Source organism: Saccopteryx bilineata, chromosome 11, assembly GCF_036850765.1.
Source record: "Saccopteryx bilineata isolate mSacBil1 chromosome 11, mSacBil1_pri_phased_curated, whole genome shotgun sequence".
Lineage (NCBI taxonomy): Eukaryota > Metazoa > Chordata > Mammalia > Chiroptera > Emballonuridae > Saccopteryx > Saccopteryx bilineata.
The window spans coordinates 13118411-13142613 of NC_089500.1; the positions used below are offsets into that span (position 1 = coordinate 13118411).

At 45.6% G+C, this 24203-nt stretch overlaps 1 protein-coding gene and 1 non-coding gene across 11 annotated transcripts in view; one reads left to right on the forward strand and one right to left on the reverse strand.

Moving 5' to 3' along the window:
* Positions 1–1400: 1400 nt before the first annotated feature.
* ZNF532 (zinc finger protein 532) overlaps positions 1401–24203 on the reverse strand; it is a 104906-nt gene continuing 82103 nt past the window's right edge. For all 10 annotated transcript variants that reach the window (XM_066247197.1, XM_066247192.1, XM_066247198.1 and 7 more), the window contains 3 exons: positions 8570–8682; positions 6064–6211; positions 1401–3924 (listed from right to left, as the gene is read on the reverse strand). In XM_066247197.1, the coding sequence (XP_066103294.1) occupies positions 3433–3924; positions 6064–6211; positions 8570–8682 (753 nt within the window). In that variant the 3' untranslated portion in view covers positions 1401–3432. The remainder of the gene's footprint in view (positions 3925–6063; positions 6212–8569; positions 8683–24203) is intronic.
* TRNAS-AGA (transfer RNA serine (anticodon AGA)) lies at positions 14413–14488 on the forward strand. Its single transcript has one exon. It is a non-coding gene; the product is annotated as a tRNA-Ser (tRNA).

A 24203-nucleotide genomic window follows, 5' to 3' on the forward strand; every position in this document is an offset into this window, starting at 1 on the left:
CATCCAACCACACACATTCGGACAAAAATTTACCTTGTATGAATATCTCATGTGCAAGACTCACTAACTCTAACTCTAATTTTGACTGTTTAATGTAAACCTTTTAAGAAATCACCTAGTTTTCAACTTTCAGACTTGCCATCCTGTTTCTCTGCCTCCCACAGCATGAAACCCTCCTGATACTACTTATGAAATGTTACCTACAGCCTCAGCCTCAGCCTCTGCCCAAGGCTCCTTCCACCACCCTAGGTCAGTCCTCATGGCCCCCGTGTTAACAGCATTGCTACATTGATGTCAACTTTATTCCTGGGATGGTTGTGTATGCTGTTCAAGTAATTTTAGTTTTCTGCCTTCTAGAGACATGATAGGATTGCACTTCCTGGCCTCCTGGGGGTTATGTGGGACCATATGGCTGGTTTGGGCCAATGAGCTGTGAAAAGGGACATCTGCCACTTCTGGGCCAAAGCATTTAAGTGCCCTTTCCCTCTGCCACAGTAGCCAGTAACTTTTGTCATAGCAGAGTAAGGAGACAAGCAGATTCCAGTCAACCCACAATGGACATGGAACGTGAGCAAGAAGTAAGCCTTGTTGTAAGCCATTAACCCTAGCATAGCCTATCTACCCTGATACAGTCTCCCACCAACTCACCTAGTTATGTCACTCTCTTGTCCAAAGAACTCATCTCTGTTGGAGCCAAACTCCTTAGTCTGTCACTCAAGGCTCTTTGCAACTGGACTTGAGCCTACTGTCAGCCTCAGCAAGCAATTCCTCACTGAACACAGGACATGGGCTTCCTAAGAATGCATGCAGCAAACCTTAGTTTCTGCCTTAGTTCTGACACTATCGTTTCTCAAATGCCCACACCTACAGCCACAACCAGCATCTACAACTAGTAATGCACAGGTAGGACTCTTAAGTCCCAGTGGATTTTGCCGTGTCTACCACATTAACCCAAGAATTCATGTCTTTCAGTGGTGGCTAAGGATTTTCCACAATGGCCCTTCCCAATTCTGTCCCCTCTTTCTGGAACTCATATTAAACTTGTGAGAGCTTCTCATTTGGTTGATTGTGACTTCTGATCTCTTTCCTGTACTTCATATACTTATCTCTGTGCTGTAGTCTCAGTAATTTCTTCATGATCTACCTCCAGTTCCCCAGTTTCCTCTTCAGTCAGACACCAGCTTCCCTCCAGGATGACAGCATCCTGTGCTGTTTCTACTCTGGGTTTCACTCCATCTTCATTTTGGACATCTGGACATTTTTTAAAACCTTTTTTGAGGCCCAATGAGGCATTTAATAGTTGCTAATTTCATATTACCAAGCATTTGTGGGTATTTATGAAGAGACAGACTTCCATGTAATCTTAGAAAGCCATAGTGCCACAAATAAAAATTATAGTATCAGGTTTTGCACATATTTTTTATTTGCGGAATAAATGAATTATTTGCCAATATGTACATAAACACATAGAGCGAGCACTAGATTAAGAGCAAGAATATCCGGGTTCTAATACGCAAAGCCACTTACCAGCTATGATGGCTTAGGCAAGGAATTTAATCTGAGCTTAGCTTCCTCAACTGTGAAACGAGGCAAGCAGGACCTGTGCAGCCCACCACACAGATTTATTGCAAGGTTCCAATGCAAAGACACAGGAAAACGCTATGAATACACTTAGAGCAATACAAGTATAACAAGTAACAGCAGTTGAATTTCAAGTTGAGGAATACTTAATCATGCCCTCGGATTACACCGACGTCCTGGCAGAGTCAACAAGAAAGTGACGAAATAGCTGGTTGCTAATGAGACGGAACGCGCCATTCTTCCAAGTGGGAAGAATTCTGCCATATCCTGTAGCCTGTCCCTGAAATTAAATCACTTCCTTAACTTCGTGAAGCTGTCACAGTCCCACCATCAAGAACTCTCTCACAGAAGCACAAAGGCCAAATGTCCCGCGTTTATTTACAGGTGAAACGTATGTAATACAGTTGTGATGTATGTAGTGCATAACCCCCGACAGCAGCAAGACCTTTCTTTTTGAGGAACCGAACATTGACTACAGTATCTCATGCAAGGTATCTATATATACACAAAAGGATTTCTTTTCTTTAAAAAAAAATACAAAACATGTGTAGGGATAAATACAAGATATAAAATGCCAAAGAAAACACAAAGCAAAACCCCCCAAAAATATAACTCTCCCAGAGAACTGTTAACGGAGGGACAGAGCACCCCTGCGGAGCTGCCGTGAACCGGAACCCCGGCAGGAAGTGGACTTACTGAAATGACCGAAATGACCGAACCGAACCCGGTGGCTCAGTGCTGACCGAGCAGCCAGTGGCCGTGCGCAGGCGGCCGCACGGACCAAGGCTGGTGGCAGAGCTGTGCGTCCATCCCGACTCTCAGTGCCAGACGTTTGGCAGTAGCACCCAGAACAGAAACGTCAACTCTTCGGACAGCAAAGGGTTACGTCAACTAGGACTTTTGTCTTCCTGTCAAGAGCCAGGCGCAACTTGATATCTTTAAGTTGCGTCTTTACAGAAGAGTCAATAAATTACAGGACGGAAACTTGACTGTACAAATCTACTGGTCTAACTACACGTATTTGAAACTTTGACAGTAGTCCAGCCCTTTCGTGACTTTTTATCTCCTTGTGCTCTTGAAGTCAGCCTCGCGCATCTAACCAGAAAGCAGCCCGTTCTCCCCCTCCCCCCCACCCCCCACCCCTGTTTCTACCTTGAGGATAGAGGCCCTTCTTCCTCGTAAGATGGAATTAACGAGAGCCTCGTTAACTCCTGATTTCTGGCCTAAGTGTTTTAGTCGCCCGTTTGGCATGGCCTGGAAAAAGGATGCCACACGCCGCCAGAGTGCGGACTCAGAGCAGGCACGGTGAGGATAGTGCTAAGACACTTGAAGGTCCCTAGGTGTTTTGAGACCCACAATCACCTACAATTTCTGTAGTGAATTCTAAAAATTTAAAACACTAAAAAAGGCATTATTCTTAGCCTGTAAATTAGTGAACCCTTTTAAATCCATAACATACAAAATGGTGTACTTGAATTCAGGAACTGCCCCTGTTACTAAGAAGAACTCTGTTTTAAAGGAACAATTACAAAAAGAAAAATTTTAAACAACAACAATAACAAAAAAACCCCACCCAAACGCAAAATATTTTCTACTAAATACTGATACAAACATGTAACAAAGAGTATAAAAAGTTATTCATTTAAATACATACAAACTCTTCTCAACTCAAATACTGTTTTAATACTTTTGGAGGATACACACGACCAGATGGAGAAGGGACCTGAAAGAGAATATATTGCAACAGCCTAGACGGTACTGTTAACTCTATTATACTGCAAACTTTTTGTAACAAAACATGTCCTTTTTATTCCAATGTGGACAGGGATCTCCCTTCCAGAAGGTCTGTGGCTATTTCTCAGCTGAGCTCACTCTTTTGGATTTAATGAAGGCCATGCCGTGTGTCCGCATGTGAGCGTTTAAGGCAGCTTCCGTCTCAAAGGTTTTGGCGCACACCTTGCACTTCCTGTCGGCCGCAGCGCCATCGGCGGCCTCGTGCTCGGGGCTGGGCTTGTCCTGCTGGTTCTCCTCCCCTGCCCCGTTCTGCTGGGCCATGGGCGGGGGCTCCTTCAGCTTGTGCACGATGAACAGGTGGCGGGACAGGGAGACATGGGAGGTGTAGCAGAGGCCGCACTCGCGGCACTGGTAGGAGGAGCCGTCTGATCTGTGCTGCGGGATGTGTTCGTGGAACTGGAGCAGGTTTTCGGTGGTGAAGCCGCACACGGCACACTTGTGAACCTTGAAAACATTGATCTTTAGCTTTTTCAGGGGTTGAGTGATCGCTCCCCGGGGAGGTCTGAACTCTAAAACTGGTTCTTCCAACTTCCGCTTGGGACTGGGAACCTTTGAGGAAAAAACAGACACAACTGAAAGCCACTCTCTGCAGGTGGGTGACACATGAGCAGCTCCCTCAGCCTCTAGAGCTGCCAGGGACATGCATACCGCAAGCTTCAGGACCTGGCCTTTGTCACAGCTGCATGTCTGCCACCTCACCCGAGGCTTGGGCCTTTCATCCGCTCCACAAATCTGAGCCCCCGTGTCACCAGGCAGCGCTCCAACCCAGGGGCCCAGCAGGGGACAAGTAAGTCCTCGTCTTTCATGGAACTTAGGTTCCAATGGAGCGTGACAAGGAACAACCAAGGAGCCAATCTACCGTGTCACACACAGGCAAATAAGGCAGCATGGGAGAGGATGGGGGAGGTTTACACATGGCATGACAGTGATCTGTGACACATGGCATGACAGTGACATGTGAACAGAGGCCTGCTACAGGAGAACAGGGGCCACATGACCACATGGAGCAAAGGGTCCAGCCACAAGAGCTGTGCACGCAAAGGCCTAAGGGGGGCCCGTGCCTGGGGGGCAGCAGAGAGGCCCAAGGGGCTGGGGCAGGGCGCCCAGGTGCTGCAGAGCTGAGGCTGGGAGACGCAGGGGCTGGGTGGACTAACAATGCCGTGTGGGGAAGAAAAGGCCAGGAATCTTGCCTTTTCTGTAACCAAGGTGGAGTCACTAGAAGACACAGCTGGTCCAGTAACTGCCCTGCCCTGCCCACTCACCTTGGTCATGCCCCCGCCACGACAAGTCACGCCTTTCCCTACCTCTCCAGCTTTCCAGAGCAGACCCAGGTCAATCCCTTCACTTCCTGATCTCCAAAACTCCACGCCAAAGGGACAGACACCCCCTCCTCCCCACGCCACAGCCTAACTTCTCTGCCCAGTTCACAGGGTTCCTCTCACACACCTTGACCTGGAGGTATGACCTCACATACCTGGACCTGGAGGTATGACCTCACACACCTTGACCTGAAGCTATGACCTCACCCACCCTGACCTGGAGATATGACCTCACCCACCCTGACCTGGAGATATGACCTCACCCACCCTGACCTGGAAGTATGACCTCACCCACCCTGACCTGGAGATATGACCTCACCCACCTTGACCTGAAGCTGCTCCCACCTGCATTCTTTCATTCCCCCTCACACACCCCTCCAAATGTCACACGAGGAAGAGGATTACAATCTTACATGGCATTAGTCTGACTTGTATTCTGACACCTTGACTCAATGATTAACTCCTTGAAAATACATACAGGCTTTACCCAGGTCCACCCCCAGTGGGCATGGTGCCAAAGACAGCAGGGTCTCTTAAAGCAGTGGCCCCAACCCCCGGGCCGCTGACTGCTACTGGTCCAAGGGCCATTTGATACCGGTCCACAGACAAAGAATAAATAACTTACATTATTTCTGTTTTATTTATATTTAAGTCTGAATGATGTTTTATTTTTAAAAAATGACCAGATTCCCTCTGTTCCATCCGTCTAAGACTCACTCTTGACGCTTGTCTTGGTCACATGATACATTTATCTGTCCCACCCTAAAGGCCAGTCCGTGAAAATATTTTCTAACATTAAACCAGTCTGTGGCCCAAAAAAGGTTGGGGACCACTGTCTTAAAGGTCTCCACTGCTCGGTTCTAAGAGCACCTGGCACATACATGCCTTGTGCCCAGGTTCATACATGTTCTCTTGTCTGACCCAAGCTCACTAACCACTGATATAAGAATCAAGCACGAGTCTGTCCTTTTCTCTTCCATCATCGCAAAGAGAAGCTAAAATGAGCCACAACTTTCGTTAGGACTCTAGTCCACTTTTTCAAAGTGAAAAGGAAGGTAGCTTTTTATACATTCCTTCTGGCCAAGAGGCAGTTTCTGTGAGTCCACATCAAATTTTTTGATTTATTTATGCAAGTAGATCCCTAGAGCTATTTCTGGAAGGGCACAGAAGAAATGTGACAAAGGTTACCTTTTAAGGAGCAAGAGGAAAGGTCAGAATGGGTGTCGGGGGAGACTGCCTATTATTTTTATACCTTTATGCACAGTCTGAATGTTTTAAATGCTGTAGCGACAGAACATTTTAAATAAAAAGAAAACACACACAAAGCCAACCTGATTTCACCGTTACAGAGAACGTCTGCAGTGCCCACCTTGGTGTCCTCTTTCATCTCTGTGTCCTCCTCGTGGGCGGCTTCAGTCATTTCTTTCAGGTCAGGGTCCTTAATCCCATGCATGAGCTGGATGTGCTTCTCCAGCATCAGCCGCTTCGTGAAGGTCCGCCTGGAGTCCGGGCAGTGCCTGTGGGCAGAGGGCACGGGTGACCTGCCTGCCGAGCAGTGGCTTGCGGTGAAGTGGCTCGCGGTGAAGGTCACGGTCGTGGCCAGAAGACCTTCCCTGCCACAGAGGGGTCGAGATGACCCGTGTGAATACCAGTGGTCCAAAGTCAAAGAGCAGTTTTGCTATAAGTCAGAGTTTCCAGTTTGGGGGGGGGGGGGACCTAAAGCATGGTAAAAAATTTTCTGACCATGTTTGTGCCCTTATAGGACCGGCCTGATTTGATTCAGAGGGAATGTTTATTTTCTAGGTTTGGCTCAAGTACCACTTACACTCCTAATTCTAGATGGCTTTCATTTTAAAATGGAGAGTGTTCCATTTCAAAAGTTTCCTCTACCATGGCTCAGAGTGTTTCCCTCAGAATTCACATCATGGGAGACACTATAATAGGAAGAAAGCCCCTCCTGGACTCCTACATGCTGAGCTAGTTATTCTTGTGCCTCTGCCGGGACACAGAGAAGACAGGGTCTCGCCCGACCAAATTCCTCACCAACGTGCAAAAGCAACGTGCCTGGTGAGAGTCCCAGAGATTCAAATGTAGAAAGTGATGAAGGAGACACCCAAAACTCATCAATTATTTAAAAGTTTTCCTTTTATCTTATGCAAAAAAACCCCAACAAAAACATAAGATTACGAAAACAGTTTTTCTTCGGAAAATCTGAATTTACTGTTTTCCCAATGAAACAGGCCAAAAAATGTTAAAAAAACAAAAGCCACGTTAACAACCATGGTGATTATGGACACTATGCGGGAAGCCAGACGTCGGCACCACAGGAGCGCCGGGAATGGCGGCCCTCCTGGTCTCATGCAGAACCAAGTCTGCTGCCTCCAAACGCTCCTCCGGATTTTCTAACGGCTGCCCCCCTCCCTGCTGACTTCACGTAACCCTCTCCCGGGTGGCACTGGGCGCCGACAGCAACACCAAGGAACACAGCCAATTAGCCACAATCCTAGCATTTTGCTGCCTGACAGTGACTCCACAGGAAAATACACAGAGCACAACCCTGAAGGACTGTGCCATGCCGGACTTCCTTTCCGTCTCCTTTCCAGCTCTTCCCTCAATTCTGCTTCTTTCAATACCATCAGCACACAGACTCTGTTACAGAATGTGCTCATCTCTCCAAAATTCACTCCCAGTGTCAATGTCACTGAGGGAACATCTGCGTCCCTGTTGTCATAGTCAAGAAACATTCCCTAACCGAGCCACCGCAAAGCCCTGCAGACCTGACAGCCACCTTTGTGAGCCTCCGTGCTACAGCCTGGCTATGACGACCTCTGAGTCTTTTGGTTCTGTCTCTTCCATGGAAAGTGCCTGAAACTAAAGTAACCTTGGCCCTGGCAGGTTGGCTCAGTGGTAGAGCATCAGCCCAGCATGTGGAAATCCCAGGTTCAATTCCTGGTCAGGGCACACAGAAGAAGCAACCATCTGCTTCTCTCCACACCCCCTTCTCTCTTTCTCTTCCCCTCCCTCAGCCATTGCTCAATGGGTTTGAGCAAGTTGGCCCCAGGGGGTGGCTCCATGGCCTCACCTAAGGCCCTAAAATAGCTCTGTTTGAGCACGGCCCCAGATGGGCAGAACATCGGTCCCAGATAAGGCCTGCCAGGTGGATCCCAGTTGAAGTGCATGCGGGAGTCTGTCTATCCCCTCTCTTCTCACTTGGAAAAAAAAAAATTAAATAAAGTAACCTTGTTTAATAAACTCACTTTAGGCATGTTATTTTAGTGTACAACAAAGCTTTTTCACCAACAATAATGTAACCAGTTCTGACCGTCATATACTAAGTAGCTCATGACCATCTCGAGTGGTATGCTGTCCACTCGGTCCCACACCTTTGGTGCCTTAGCGAATAGCATGTATTGAGATAAGGCTGCCCTGCACTAGGTGGTGACCTACAGCCAAGGGGCAAACGGTCAGCCTAGGTCTGAGTCCATGGCCGGGCCCTGTCAGGGCCTCTCTGAACCACTGAGTCAACCAAGCACACAAGTCAACGTGCCCACGCGGGCAGCTCCCTCGACTGCACCTGCGACGTCTCCATCTCTTCTCCAAAACCCCCACTAACACGCACTCTGGGTAGTAGCCAGGACGCAGGAACCAACACAGAGTGTGCAAGAATGCCCTCCTGTCAAGTTCAACAGTTTTAAGTGTTACAGTCCAATCGTGAAACGGCATGTCAAAACAACAAAAGAGAATTGAGAAATGAAATCCAGAGACTATGGAACGGAGGGTGGGAATGGGAAACTAACGGTAAAGTAGAGAAAACCTTAAGGGAACCCCAGCTGAACCCTCTGGCTGAGCTTCTCGCAGGAGGAATGGTCACTTACGAGCAGGTGTAAACTTTCCGGATGCCCTTGTGTTTGATGCGGTTGTGCCGGCACAGGCTGTGTGACGAGCTGAAGGACTTCTCACACTGGCGGCAGGGGTGTTTCTTCATTTGCTTTAATAAGGGGGAGAGAGGGACAGTCACTTAGGAGAACAGAAACCACTTCAAAAATTAAGAACTCTTTCCTAAGAGTTTAAGCTAAATACTCATAACTGTTTAGCACTATGGGCTGGGGTAGCCATGCACGAACTGGTTTCTCCAGAATGAAACAAACTGTATCATAAAAGTAAAAACTACATTCCCCCCCCCCCCCCCCGTCAAAAACACTTACATTTTTCATTCCACACAAACACCCAGGTGTTTAAGAGACAACATTACATAAATTTTCTTTGCAAAAGAGATATTATTTTTAAAAGCAGATGATATATGAAAACGTAACTCTTCAGTAAATACCAAATTGATACATTATTTAATTTGTTATATCCAGAAAGAATAGTCACCTTATCAATGTGCTATTTTAAATTAAAGCTCTGGCTAATTTAAAACCTCTTAGCTTTCTCTCACTTGATGATTAAGTGATTATTCCTTAGAAGAAAAGAGTTTTCCAAAAGGCCTTTGAAAAAAAAATTACTGACTGATTTTAGAGAGAAAGTGACAGAAACATTGATCTGTTTCTGTATGTGCCCTGACTAGGAACTGAACCCGCAACTTTTGCTATGAGGATGACACTCCAACCAACCAAGCCATCCAGCCAGGGTGGAAGGCCTTTTGTTTTAAATAATACCATTTGGTTACTGAGAACATAAACATCTGAGGCCACTTTATGTAGACTGCCTGTTCATATGGGGTGTGTGTGTGTGGGGGGGGTGCACATGGCTGGAGAGAATGCAAAAGAAAGCTATAAAGAGTTATATAAAAATCAAAGTTAAAAGTTTCCCACATTGGCTAAGACACCATTATGTTACCTCAATGGATTCCCAGGCAAAACCTATGAAGTCAAATTAGAGACTTAACTGAAAAACAAATTCTTTGGGCCAGATAAGCACTGCTGGCTGCAATGAAACAATGTATCACAAGTCAATGAGATCAAGAAAGAGCGGACAGCCTCATGAACGGAACAACATCTGGCTCAGACCTTACCAGAAATAAGGCTGAAGAAGAAGTTCTCATGGAAATATGTTTTCTCGAAAAACATTACTATTGTTGGCAATAAAAAGAGATAAGAAGCAAGCAAGCAATCATGAGCTAAGTGATAAAGAAATGTTAAATATGTTTTTAAAATTACTTTTACATCATCTGACAAACATCCTAGTCAAACTGGTCAGCAAATCTAAGTGGCTGAGTTTTTAAATTTTATTTATTTATTTATTTTTTACAGAGACAGAGTGGGTCAGAGAGAGGGATAGACAGGGACAGACAGACAAGAATGGAGAGAGATGAGAAGCATCAATCATTAGTTTTTCATTGCGCGTTGCAACACCTTAGTTGTTCATTGATTGCTTTCTCATATGTGCCTTGACCGCGGGCCTTCAGCAGACCGAGTAACCCCTTGCTGGAGCCAGTGACCTTGGGTTCAAGCTTGTGGGCTTTTTTCCTCAAACCAGATGAGCCAACATTCAAGCTGGCGACCTCGGGGTCTCGAACCTGGGTCCTCTGCATCCCAGTCTGATGCTCTATCCACTGCGCCACCGCCTGGTCAGGCAGTGGCTGAGTTTTTAAACACCCACTCCCCAACTATAAGGTAGCGCTCACACCTGTGATCAAACCTCAGAGGGCACAGGGAAGGGCGGTGGAAGTAAAGGCTAACAGAGCTTGGGGACACAGAGAAATCCTCAATAAATGTTCTCTTATTAATTATCAATAACAGTAAATTACACATCCGAGTTTCATTTGAAAAGAGTGGGAAATATAGTCTTTTAAATAAAGCATGTCAGTCTGGCAGGTGTTTGTTCAAAAGGGTCCTGAACCCAGCTAAAGGCAAAGAAGAAAGTTTCTTTTCAGTTTTAGGGATGGAAGTCGTACCCTGCATTTACTGTTTTCCTCAGCATATAATCTCTGGGCGGAAAAAAGAGAGTGAGACTAAAAGAATAACCAGCCAGTGCCTCTGAGACATGCTGTCGCTTCTTCCAAAGGTATTCCTTCCTGTGTGTGATCGAAAAGCAGACAGACCATCAGCAAACCCGTCTCTTAGATGTACGTAGCCTGAGAAGGAACACGAGGTTACATTTGGAAGAAAGTTGTAACTGGAGAACAGTCAGTCCTGAACACTTTTATGTTTTGATAAAGTTACTTAAGTATCTACTAATATCTAATTCCCTTTGAACTTTGTACATGTAAGATAGACAATATCAAGATCGCCTGGAAGAATCAAAATACAAGACATGTTTCTAAAAGCAAAGTTGTAAAAGAACCTCAAAGGATGTAGAAAACGGAAATATATCTTTTTAACTATTCAAGGGGTCAGAGACCTCAGAGAAATGCAAATTGCATTTTCTTTTCAGGTGACAGACTTAATATTCCATTTTTTGTTATGATGTAGTTACATTAACAGCAAAACAAAATTTTCAGAGAAATTCCAATAAAGAAATCCTCAAGTAGAGAATAAATTAAATGGTGAGCAGCTTAGCTGAATAAGTAATTACTGTTTTCAAAAAGAGCTGACAATGGGTGAGATATTATTCTTTTTCAACATCTTTATTTTTAAAATGTAGAAATGAGCTGTGAGCACTCCAAAGCAATAAAGCAGGGTTTCAAAATCACTGGTGACAAGAAAATTACAGGTTTAAACACCAGTTTCCAGATCAAACCTGCTGTGTTCACAATGCCTCACAAAACAAATGACTTTCTTCCTCGCTAAATTTTAAAAACTACCTTATTTAAATGTTCTTCAATCTAATTTATTTTCAGAACTGTATCTTCAATAGTATAAGTTATATGCAGAAAGCAATTTTCATCAAACAAAAATGAAAAGAAAAAGTATTAAGAAAATGTAAAGTTCGTCATCGTTCTGTTTTCAAAACTTTGTGGAAGAAAAAGGGGCCACACACTGAACTAGACAAGTTCAGGGGGGGCCAGCATGGCGGCCTTAAACACGCAGAGACCTGAAGTAACCACACAGGATGGTCTGAGATTAGAATTCTCTAACTAAAATCCGTTCATGGTGCGCAGTCACGTCCTAGGGCGGTATTTTTCCCTAACAAAGGTCAGTCTTCACCTGAACTGAGCCTGTCTATGGTCTTTTTTTATATCTAAAGCAGGGGTCTCAAACTCACGGCCCTCCGAACAACTTTGTGCAGCCCGCAGACTAATCCACGAAGTTCAAAATATTTTGGATAAAATTAAGTATACCTAGGGGCATACTTGTATTTTTCATTTCTCTAGCATCCTAGCTAGATATTAGCTTAGTTAACAGCAGTTGTGATGCGAACTACAGTTTCTGGTCGTTTTGCGACACTGAGTAAACTGCATGTACGACTGTGCTTGTTGTACTGATTTTTTTTTGTTTTCAACTGCAGTGAGAAAAGTGTTGCGTAACAGTTGCCTTTTGTAGACCTAGTGCGGCCCGCCTAACGGCTGTGATCTTGCTCTGCGGCCCACATGCTGAGTTGAGTTTGAGACCCCTGATCTAAAGGATCATACCTAATTGCATATCTCTGGGATATCACAGCACAACTGGGGCACCAGAACAGAGACCTCACGTCCCCTCATTGTTATAGTTACCCCCTTCGCGGCTAACTTAACCACCCTATACCCTCATTGTGATAGTTACCCATTCGTGGCTAACTTAACCATCCTATATCGGGTCTGTAAAAGAAGTCTGTGTCTACTGGTTTCCTTCCAATCCCATCCCAGGGCTTTCCCGCTTGGTCTCCCATCTCCGACCAGGGGATTTCATGGTTTCCACTACCCCTTCGCCCTCCCCTCTGACTCCAATGTGTACAATCCCGGAGAAACTGCCACTGTCCAGAACATCTCCTCAATCCCTTGAGATTCTGCGTCCCGGCAATTGTCGTCCGTTTGGCTCAAATAAAACTCATAAAACATTTTTCAGGTTTGGACGCATCTTACGGTCACAACTTCTAAGGTCCTTTATTTACTTCCTTTGGGTCCCAATGTAGTGTGAGCTGATACTGAGGGAGCCACGGCTTTGAGTGGGTTTTTTATAAGCCTACTAAAATCAGAAAATAAACCTGGTTCTTAACCTAACTACTAGTTGTTTTGTTTTTAAATAGAAATCTTTGATAAAAAAATAAATTAATATAACAAGCTGGCAGGGTCTGAAAACTTCTGTAAAACCTTACAGCAGTGGTCCCCAACCTTTTTTGGGCCACGGACCGGTTTAATGTCAGAAAATATTTTCATGGATCAGCCTTTAGGGTGGGACGGATAAATGTATCACATGACCGAGACAAGCATCAAGAGTGAGTCAGATGGATGGAACAGAGAATCTGGTCATTTAAAAAAAATAAAACATCATTCAGGCTTAAATATAAATAAAACGGAAATAATGTAAGTTATTTATTCTTTCTCTGCGGACCGATACCAGTCCTCGGCCCAGGGGATGGGGACCACTGCCTTACAGTAATGTATCAAGTAAACACCTGGGTACACTTCCTAAACTTCCTCCCTAAACAACCAGGTGGAGCAATGAGTTGATGCTCCCCTACCCCTTCTCAAATAAATGGGAAAGAAAAATTCCTCCCTAATTTCCAATTTTTGTCTCTTCACATACTTTAGGAAAGAAAATGGTAGTTCCTCTTAGCAAATTCCTTGCTCGGAATGAGCTAGCCTTGGGCTCAAGGTCTAGCGCTGGGATTTCAAACGCCTCTGAATTCCACTGTGTTCAGATGGCAGTTGGTGACCAGCGTGTCTTGGACTGCCACCGGTTCTTCACAACCAGCCATTCCTGTGCTGATAACTAGTTCCTTCTCATCTCTAGGCTCGGAGGCCTCCTGTACAGAGTCAAAGAATTAGGGGGAGAAAAGTCCCCTCTTCACAACTCCAACTGGCCAGACATCCACTTCACCTTTGCCTGAGACTCCTGCCTCCCGGGGACCTCTGACTCACACCGACATGCAAGTAAGTGGCCTTCCCTATCGACCATCGAGCATCCAGAAATCACCGCATTTTAACATTACAGAGAACAGAATTATTCCCAAACCACACTGACACATGCACTCTTCAGCTCAATCCTTTTTTTCTTCTGAAAGAGAAAAAAACTCAACTGTATAATGTAAATCCCTCGGAGTTTAACTTCTAAACTCCAGATCCTTCCACTTGGAAATTTATTCTACAGACAGACCCACACACAGTACAATCAGTTCTGCTATCATAACACAAACACACATGTAACGTTATAAATCACCGCACCAGGCAAAGTCAGTAAATACAAGCTACAGGGCTTCCATGAAAAATTAAGCTATGGGCATAAGACTCAAGCTGTCAATGGTATACTGAATAAAACGGTACCATAGTTTTAATAACATGGCAAGTGGCTAAGAAACACATAGGTACTGCAAAATCAAAACGGCACTTACCCTTGGAAAGGACCTGCAGTGTATTTGTGGCCACTGAGTTTTGTGACGTGGTGGAAGAGGGGTTATCTGAAATTGGAGGGACGGAGGGCAGTTGTAACACCAGGTGGGACTCGACGCAGGGGAGCTGGGGTCGCAGGTGGAGTGAGAGGTGCGTGTGTTTTGTTTAGTCCTACGCGGCTCCAGTCCAGGGTTCCATGCTCACCTCGAGTTTCTCAGAGATGGAATCCCATAGGAGCAAATTCAGACTTCGGGTTCTGCTACCGGGGCTCCCTGATGTACCAACTGCACTAAAAAAGTGTGTGTTTCAGCCCTGGCCGGTTGGCTCAGCGGTAGAGCGTCGGCCTAGAGTGCGGAGGACCTGGGTTCGATTCCCGGCCAGGGCACACAGGAGAAGCGCCCATTTGCTTCTCCACCTCTCCGCCACGCTTTCCTCTCTGTCTCTCTCTTCCCCTCCCGCAGCCAAGGCTCCATTGGAGCAAACATGGCCCGTGCGCTGGGGATGGCTCCTTGGCCTCTGCCCCAGGCGCTAGAGTGGCTCTGGTCGCAACATGGCGACGCCCAGGATGGGCAGAGCATCGCCCCCTGGTGGGCAGAGCGTCGCCCCATGGTGGGTGTGCCGGGTGGATCCCGGTCGGGCGCATGCGGGAGTCTGTCTGACTGTCTCTCCGTTTCCAGCTTTGGAGAAAAAAAAAAAGTGTGTGTTTCCAAACCTAGAGTTATAGCAACACTGACTGTCTATAAAAGGTTATTATTCACTGCAGCACTGTGTATAATGGGGGGGCTGGGTCCATCAGATCCAAAACCTAGGAAAACTGGTCAAATACAGCATATGCCTTCATACAACAACAGCATTCTTGCCAAGTGGCTATAGAAAAGAATGAACGACTTCAATGCACTGGTATGAAAAGAACCCTGACATATACCAAATAGAGAAAGAACTGGAAATTTATGTTAGGATGTGTTCTGTGTGAGAAGTAGTAAAAAAATGAGAACATGTACATATAAGATGATACTTATACAGGAAACTTCAAAATGCACAAGAAACCTGGTGACTGTGAATAACAACAGCAGGAATGGGACTTCACTGTATTCCCTCATAGTGTTTGGATTAGTGAAACATGTGAATATAGCACATATCAAAAAAAAAACACCCCAAAATCTTGCTGCATCAAAAAAATTTCAAGTTAAGTTTACTCAAGTATAATTTACAAAATGTGAAATTCAGTCTTTCTAACGTGTAGTTCTACGAGTTTTGACAAACATATAGTTGAGTAACTGCCACTACAATCTAGAATAATTGTATCACCCCTCAAAATTCCCACGTGCCCCTTTGTAGTCAACCCCTCTTTCTACACCCAGCTCCTGGTGACCACTGACCTCTTTCTATCCTCCACGTTCACTTTTCCACTGAAGCAAACGGAACGAGGTACTACAGCAGGTAGGGTGAGTCAGCCTTCCTTCACTGGGCACACCACGATTCACCCACGCTGCTGAGCCCATGGGTTGCCGGTTTGTTTTCACAGTGGGGTAGCGGTCCTTTGCACGGATATATTGCAGTCTGTTTCTCCATTTACAAGGTGAAAGACATCTAGGTTGTTTCCATTTTGGGTAAATTACCAATTAAAACCACTATCAACATTCACGTGCAGGTTCTAGTGTGAACACATGATTTTATTTCTTTTAGGTAAATACCTAGGAATGGGATTACTGAGTCATATGGTAAAATAATTAAGAGGCTCTCACGCTGTTTCCCAGGTGGGCTGTGCTTTGCCGTCCCATCAGCAGTGGACCAGGACTCCGGCCGCTCTGCAACCTTCCCAACAGTTGGGGCTGCCATTTTCTAGTATTGCAGCCATTGCGGGGGGGGGGGGGGGGGATAGTGTTTCACTGTGGTTTTCATTTGTATCTCTCTAGTGACTAATAGTAACAAGGTAAAAAACATTTCCATTAACAGATGAAACACCTACTAGTATACCTCTTCCTCCAGAGGAAAAGCTCTGAACTCTACAAGTCTGGGTTTCTTTATCTTTTTATTTCAAGGTAAATGTCATCCCCCGTAGCCTCCTTGAAAACAGAAGCTATGAACCATCATCTCTGCATCCAAGACTTCCAGCACACAGAGAATGCCCTGTCACTGCTCATCGTGGGAATGCATGAATGAATACAGAAAATAACTGAATACGTCATTATCTACTGGAATAACATGAGCAGCTTCTACAGAGTAATCTGAGAGTAACAAATTTAGGATTGAGGGCTGGACAGAGTAAGCACTGGAAAGACCCTATAAAAACCACACCCACACACAAAGATATTGAGGACAAAGGCAAGAGAAGAGTCAATGAGCAGGGAGCGATCAGAGGAGGAGGCCCAGTCTTCCTGTGTGGCCGGAGGTACTACGCCATCCACAGACAGGTGCAGTGCTTGTTATGGTCACTGGTGGGCGGGTGAGGAAGGGACCTGGAAGTTGAGGGCATTCCTGCCTGGCAGCCTCCGCCTTCCAAGTGAAGGATATGTGGGAACCCAGACACTTCAGCCTTCATTGCCTCTCTTATTTTTTCCAGTTATAGAAACAACAAGTGCATATTGCAAAATAAGAGAATAAAGATTGCTTCTAATCTCACCAACTGAAGTCAGTTTTTAGCTATATATTATTGCCTTCTCACTTCTTTTTGAATACATGTTCATGTATTTACAGTGAGTCACGAATATACATTCATGTATTTACAATGACTTTAGATTATACATACTGATTCATATCCTGATTTTTTTCACTTGTAAAACATATGCAGCGACACGTGTTTTGATGTTTCTACTTTCTTCTCATTGCATTGATAGTATTCTATTGTACAAATGAACCATCATTTAAATATTTTCTATTACTGAGTCATGCTGTTTCAGCTTTTTAGTCATTACAGATAAAATTTTGGTAGTCAACCAATTGTTTCCTTTGCATAAATTTCTGAAAGCAGTCTTTCCGGTTTAGAATGTAAACTGTAAAAACGCCAAGGCTCTTCAAAACTTCTTACAAAACTGTCCCGAAAAAGGACACCACTAACGTAAGTCAGGGCTTATTCATCAAGTCTTCAGCACCAGATCACCATTCATCAACTTCAACAAAATGACAGGTGAAATATTATGATATTGTGCTTTGTTTTTCCTCAATGCCTAGTGGTACCAGACAGGCACACATCTGTGAGCCACTTGGACTTCCCTAGTGAAGTACCCAGAGCCCTCCTGCAGTTTTCTACGGAGTGGAGGCGGGAGCATGGCAGGTGAGATCAGAGAGCAAACTGTCGACGGACTTTTGCACCATGGCGAGGGCTTTGCATGATCCACGGGTGTGAAGGGAGGACACTAAAGGGTTTAAGCAGAGGAGCACTACAACCAACATATTTTCCATGGGTCAGTGGCTGCCAAGCGTGAAAGTAGGGAACCACGCAGGGGCTGTCTGCAGCAATCCGGGGCAGACACTGCGTGCCCTGGGCTTGGACAGTAAAGGTATCTCAGAATGTAGAGAGCTAGCAGCATTTGTGGATGGGCTGGACTGGGTGACAAAGGAGAAAAAGACAAGTATCACTCCAAACTCTCTGGTCTGGGCCCCTGGTGGAAGAGAGTCACTAGTTACTAACCAGCGAAGCAGGGGAGAGGCAGGTAGGTTTAAGGAAGGAGAGGAACCAAAGGTTAACTTTAAGAGACCCACTGGAGAGCTAAGGAGAGATGCTACCTAGGGGGTTAAAGTCTAGAATGGAACTTGGGAGCAATCCAGGCTAGAGATAGAAATCTACGAGTCATTAGGAGATAGACACATAGCTGACTTTAAAAACCATGGGTCCGGATGAGAACTTTCTGTGAGTAAATGGACACATCAACATTTCCAAGGCTAGAAAGAGGAGGACGACCAAGAAGTACTGTCAACGAGGTAGGGGAAGAACCAAGAGAAAACAGTGTCTGGGAAGCCCAGCAAAGAAAGCATCTCGAGGCAGAACCAGAAGACAGCTGCTTCAGACAGGTCAAATAAGATGGTGTGGATAAAGCCAAGACCCCTGGGCTGGGTGATACGGAAGTCAACGGGAAACTCAACAGAAGTGGTTAGGAAGGTTACCTGGTTTGGCTACAGTAAGAGGTAACATGGAACTCTTTATGATTTTGAGAATGTCTGGGAAAGCTGAAGATGCAGGAGAGAGAGGACAAGCGTGGCTGTGATCGCCTCAACTAGTCAGCAAGGGGGCTGAATGGAGCGCTCAGGTGAGGGGCTGTCCTTGTGAGGGACACCGAGTCCCCCTCTGTAGCAGGTGACGACAGCACACGTATGTTCAGCTGCAGATGGATTTTCATTGTGCCATGTCTCATGTAGGGCAGGATCGAACCTTCTAGACTTCCGCGGTTGTCCACCATTGAGTCCTCAGCCCATCATTTTGACTACAGCTCCTAGGACTTAAAACATGTTTCATTTAAAGCCCCCCCCCCCCATTCACATCTTCTCAAAACAAAGACACCTTCTTCTCCTGCCCTTCTGAGACAGCCTTCCCTCCCCTGGAGGTGTATTCTTGTTCAAACCCTTTCTACCTTCCGCCAGCTCAGCTCTCAGATCTTGGGTGGGCCTTCCCAACTTTCCAGCCACCATGCCCTCCTCCTCTCGGTCCGATCCCACACAACTGCCCCAGAAAACCACTGGAGATGCACAACACATGTCACTTCTCGGCCGTAGCTCAGCGAGTAAGGCCTTTGGACTTGCCCGCCTCACCCTTCTGAGCGCATCCCCCTCCAGAACTGCTTGCTGGCCGTCACGCAGCCTGTCGTGTGGGTCTGTACCACATCCACACTCTTCCTGCAGCTCTGCACCCCGAGCGAGTTCCCCTAGCGCATCCTCCGTATAGTGCCTCCTTGGGTGGCGTTTCTTCTGCGAGGCTTCCCTGCCATCTCCCATGCTAACAGCGATGTTCAAATCTCCGTTTCCTTGTCCTCAGATGTATGTCTAATTCTTCTCTCCCATGGATCACACACAATTTTGATTTTTAATTTTATTCTATCCTCCAACCTCTTTAAAGGCTGAGCCATCATTTATTGCTTACTCTGTTCACAGGGCCTCAACGGGACCCAAGTGGACATCTGAATGAAAAGCACCTTTCACATAATGTTGAATCCTACACCACCATGAGTCCTCTGCAACTCTGGCTCTAAATCCTACTCCTAGTAGTGTTAGCTTCTAAAATAGTCTTTTCTCCCTGCACATTTGTAAGAATGTGCAAGGCAAGAATTATAATTTATACTTTATCTGTCCTTCTCCACAGCAAATTGGTAAATGTTTACAGAATAAAAGAAAGGTACACCCAAAAGAACAAACATGGTTAAAGTTAAACATTCCCAAAGTATGAATGAATGGGCTGCTCTAGATAGTTTCACAACTGAATGTTATTCCTATAATATTCAAGTACCCAGACACATGAAAGTATAGACTGATAAGCATGAACACGTTAATTAAAAAAAAAATCTATAGTCTAAATATGTCTCCTAGCTTTTCTACAAGGATAAAAATGTGTTAAGATTACCTATAAATTATGACTCAACAAAGTTTTTAAAAAAGAAATTCACTGAAGAAACAGTACCATTAGCATAGCATAGTTATTCAATAGATACAACGTATAATTTTTCACTCTGAGAATTCTGGAAACTTTCACGGGAATAAATAATAAAATATAATAATATTTCACAGGTATTTCAGTTTCTTCATCTATTCAATATATTAGACCTGGATATAGTCAGTATGTGTCAAAACTGGAAAGTTTTCGCTCCCTTTATATAAATATGACCTATAGTTACAGATGGTAAATCTTAAGAAACAAAGCTGCTTACCGAAACCACCCATGCTCTCCTAGAAAGTGGTCTATCGGCAAGTAGCCTTCCCTGAAGTTTGGCATTCTGTGAGTCATAAATTCCTAAGTCCTTGCCGAGAAAATTCAATACCTAGGACGCTGGTGAGATTTTTCCAGGTCCTGTCTCACTGTGTCCAAGAATATATATAAATAAATAAATGGGTATTTAGATGGGCACAGAATAGGAAACTCAACTTAAATACATGTGAAAGCACCAAGAAAGATAATTTCTGAGTGCTAAATGATCCAAGTGTCTACAAATTGGAACTGAGTGTTTTGGGGAAATATTTAAACACAGAGAATAAATTCAGACCCAGGGTTGGCAGACTTCTTCTGTCAAGGGCCAGGGTGTAAATATTTTAGGCTTTGCAGACCATAAAGTCTCTGCTGCAATGACTCCAACTCCACCTTGTAGTTCAAAAGCAGCCACAACGATACACAAATTAATGGGCATGGCCATGTTTCAACCAATTATATATTTACAGAGAGAGGTGGCCAGGCTGCCAACCATTGTTTGCTAACCCTAATTTAGACCATTCTCTCACATTCTATAGGAAACAGAGCCAAGTCTCCACCCTTCAGAACCAAATCTGTTTAACAAAGTAGGTAATCAATGTAGGTAAAAACCAAGTCACAACTCTAAAGCAAGGAGATTGGTTTCTTCTTCATATGGCATGCTCCTGTGGCTGTACTGAGCTGTTCAGGTGACAGTGTGCATGGCGAGTATGTGCTTGCTGCCATGCTTGTTTTACCACAAACAAAGCCAGTCTCCTAATGCACAGGTTATAAGGCTGGTTTGCTGATGACACTGTACACCTGAAAAAGGACAGAGAACTATAATTGATGCACAGTAATGAAAGGCCGCAACCGGGGCAGACGGGACAGAAAGATGTCCCTCCACCGCTGCTGTGCTCAGAGCCCGCCTGGCACTCCAGCCAGGGGAGAAGGAAAAGTGCTGGAAGGAAGCCTCATTTCCCAGTGATGCTGCCAGAATTATGGCACTGACCCTCAGCAAGGCCTGCTAGGGTCCCGTGAGGTCACCACGGGCACGTGTCAGCCTGGGACCTCGGCCGCCACTGACCAGTGATGACATGCAGCAGAGATTTGGGGGTTCTGCTTACAGGCCCTAAGCAGACCACATGGCTCTTCCGTCCTGCTGTCCACTCCATTCCAGGCCCTCCCGCAGCAAACCCTGATGAATCCTTACGTTCTCTCCTTCACGTGCACAAGGGAGAAAACAGAACTGACAGGTCCTACGGAACGTGTGATGCCGTCTCCCCGCGACTCCAAGAACCCAGGAATCAAAAGATAACATGAGCATGAACGAAAATAAATCTCTGTTGTCCAGTTCTTCTAGGTCTGGTTCAGTTTCACTCCCCTTCTATTTGTAAGAGTTTGCCCGGTCTTCTGAGACCCCTTGGTTCCGAAAATGTGTGCCTACAGGTAGTGACACATTATTTCTCTATTATTTCTGTTCTCAGAGAATCCAGTCCTCAAAGAGGGACTGCAAGGAATATAGAGAATGCTTTTCTTCTAATGTGATTTTAAGTTAAATACAAATACAAAGTTTAGTTTTATTTAATTTTAAATTAAATACAATCCTTTTGCCCTTTTCAATTAAAAAGCAATCTAGAAGAAAAGAAGTGATTGGGAAGGACATTTTCTTACAATCACTGTTTTATAAAAGGACAGATATTGCTACAGAATAAAAAAATTAAAATAAAATATACTGTCTGAAGATCTATGTAGACTCTTTGCAGTGTTATTTTCACAAAGCAAGACAAAAAGAACTAATCGTTCTTAAAGGTAATCACAGTTCTTATCAGGTGACCTGTAAGAAATTTGTTAATAACCTGAAAAAGTAAGCAAGCACAAGTATAAAAAAAGCTAAGATTAAAACTGACCAATGATGGTATTTTCTCACTAGTCCGAGTCCTGTGTGATATGCTGATATCCAGCTGTCTAAATAAACCGTATTCATGAGGGACAGCTGGTGGGTATCATCAACCATCCATCTGAAGGTGTGAGGACACGTGATGCCGTGAGTTACCGGTGTGTGCCTGGTGTGAGAACCAACCGTCCAATGGCTGCTGGAAGGCTCTCCTGTTTCTCGTCTCGGCGTGGAATCCAGTTCTGCAATTACTTGGCTTCGAGTGGATGCGAAGAAAAGGTTGCCTCTCTCTTCCCTGACCACCTTCCGATGTTCTATGGGCAGCACCGGGTGCGGTACAGAGTGGGCATTTATGTGGACCTGCTGCTTTAAGGACAGACTCCATCTTCTGCCTTGCTCCACCCTTACTGCAAGCTTTGGCTCTGCTCCTGCCAAACGGGTTTGTGCCCACTCCTAACTTGGGGTGACTGCTGGAAAACCCACCCCTGGACCCTGAGGCGGAATGGAGGCCTCTGGGTTCATGAGCAACCTTTGGCACCTCGGGGTTCAATTGTGAAAAAGGCTGTCTTTCTGGGTCTGAGGTTTTCCCACCTACAAACTGAGTGAGAATTCATGACCTTTCTGTTACCTTCCAGTATTGTCGATGTAACAATTCCATATTAAGTCAACCGTGGCCAGAAAGGCCTTGTATTTCCTTTGATGTCCCCACTTGTGGCATGTAAAATTATTGTCTGGTTTCGGGGCTTTGAGGTAGTATCAACTTACAGGCACAATCACGTGCTAAATTCTTAGAGCCTAAAAGCCTGGTCTGCCAGTTGGATTTAGCAACATATTTTCCTAAAGAAATCACAAAATTAATGTTGCATGCTTGGGCAAGTACATAAAAGTGTCTGCCCACGTAATAAAAGAACCACAAAATTGGACCAACAGTCTAAGACATGATGAGATTTCAGCACCCATTCAACAAAGAAACCTAACCCCATAGCAAACTTGGGTTCTTCGAAGCTACTTTCCTCCATCCTTCCTCTGCGGGATCTACACTCTACCTGCCAGAGATGCCAGGGAGCCACGGCAAGGGGGGAGCCTGGCACACAGCAAGAGACTGGGCGTGGCAGGTAACAAGGGGAGGAGGGGCTTTGAGGGTATTGCTCTGGGTCCGGGGCAGGGAGCAGGGCGAGAGGTCAAGCCTTGGCCATAAGGAAAGCTTCTGGTTCTGAGCCACATAAAGAGACAGCAAAATCAAACCTCCAATGAGCTAGGAGGAGGAGCAAGAGGAGAAGGAGGAGGAGGAGGAGAACGAGGACCATGGAGGATGACCTGCACCCACAGCAGCCATGGGGCCGTGGAAGCAGAGAGAGGCAAAGCTGCCCGTCTGTGACAGTGAAGGAAGTCAGTCCCTGGCTGCCGGTGATATGTTTCAGAAGAATGTTCTTAAGCCAGCACATCCCGGCACATTCACTCAAAGCAGACAGAGACGGGGCCAAGTCTCCTATTTCTCCAGTCTGGTGACAGCACCAGCCCGACTTCAGGGGAGCCGCTACCTCCTGAGGCGGAGGTCCACAGCAGAGATAAACGGGAAGGGCCCAGGGAGGGTTTGTCGTCACTCTCCAAAATAACAGCTGCCGCGGAGGGCGACGGTCTGCCCGCACCAGCCTGTCCGTCTGTGGACATCTAGCCTGTTACTGCTTACTCACCTTGGAGAGGACTTGCTTGTGCCACAGGAGCTGTACTTCAAATACAAAGACCAACTGGGCATCTGCAGCTCCCGCACATTAAGTGCTTTTCTAATACCTGTTGAATGAATCTGTGCTGATCCAGTCCCTTAGGGCCGGTCCTTCTGGCCAAAGGCTCCCATCTGCCAGGCAGCAAAGTAAAAGTGAAGGTGCGATCTTTGGTTACAGTAAGCAGTGAGCGGAACTGGCCACACTGCATGTCCGAAAGAGTCCGAAAACACCTCGCTAAGCAGCACTTCGGCTAATTTACTCCGCAGTGTTGACCGAGAACCTCTGAGAACTCTTCAAGCGGGCAGGGGTGTCCTCGCGCGTTCCTCCAGATTTCTGAAACTCTCCCTGGAGGAAGAGCCTGTGTCCCCAGAAGCCCACTCTGATTGCAACCCAGCTGCCCCAAACACACCCCAGGCCATGGCTGAAGACGTATGAGCCACTCCAGAATGTCCGTGACGCCACAGGAAGATCTACACGATAAATGAATGACAGCAACTCACTCCAGTGAGGCCGTGGGTCCCAAGTGAAGAACACAAGACTGTTGTTTACACTCAACATTCTTCCAAAACAGCGAACACACATTCGTTCACTTAGTGACGACACGCACAGC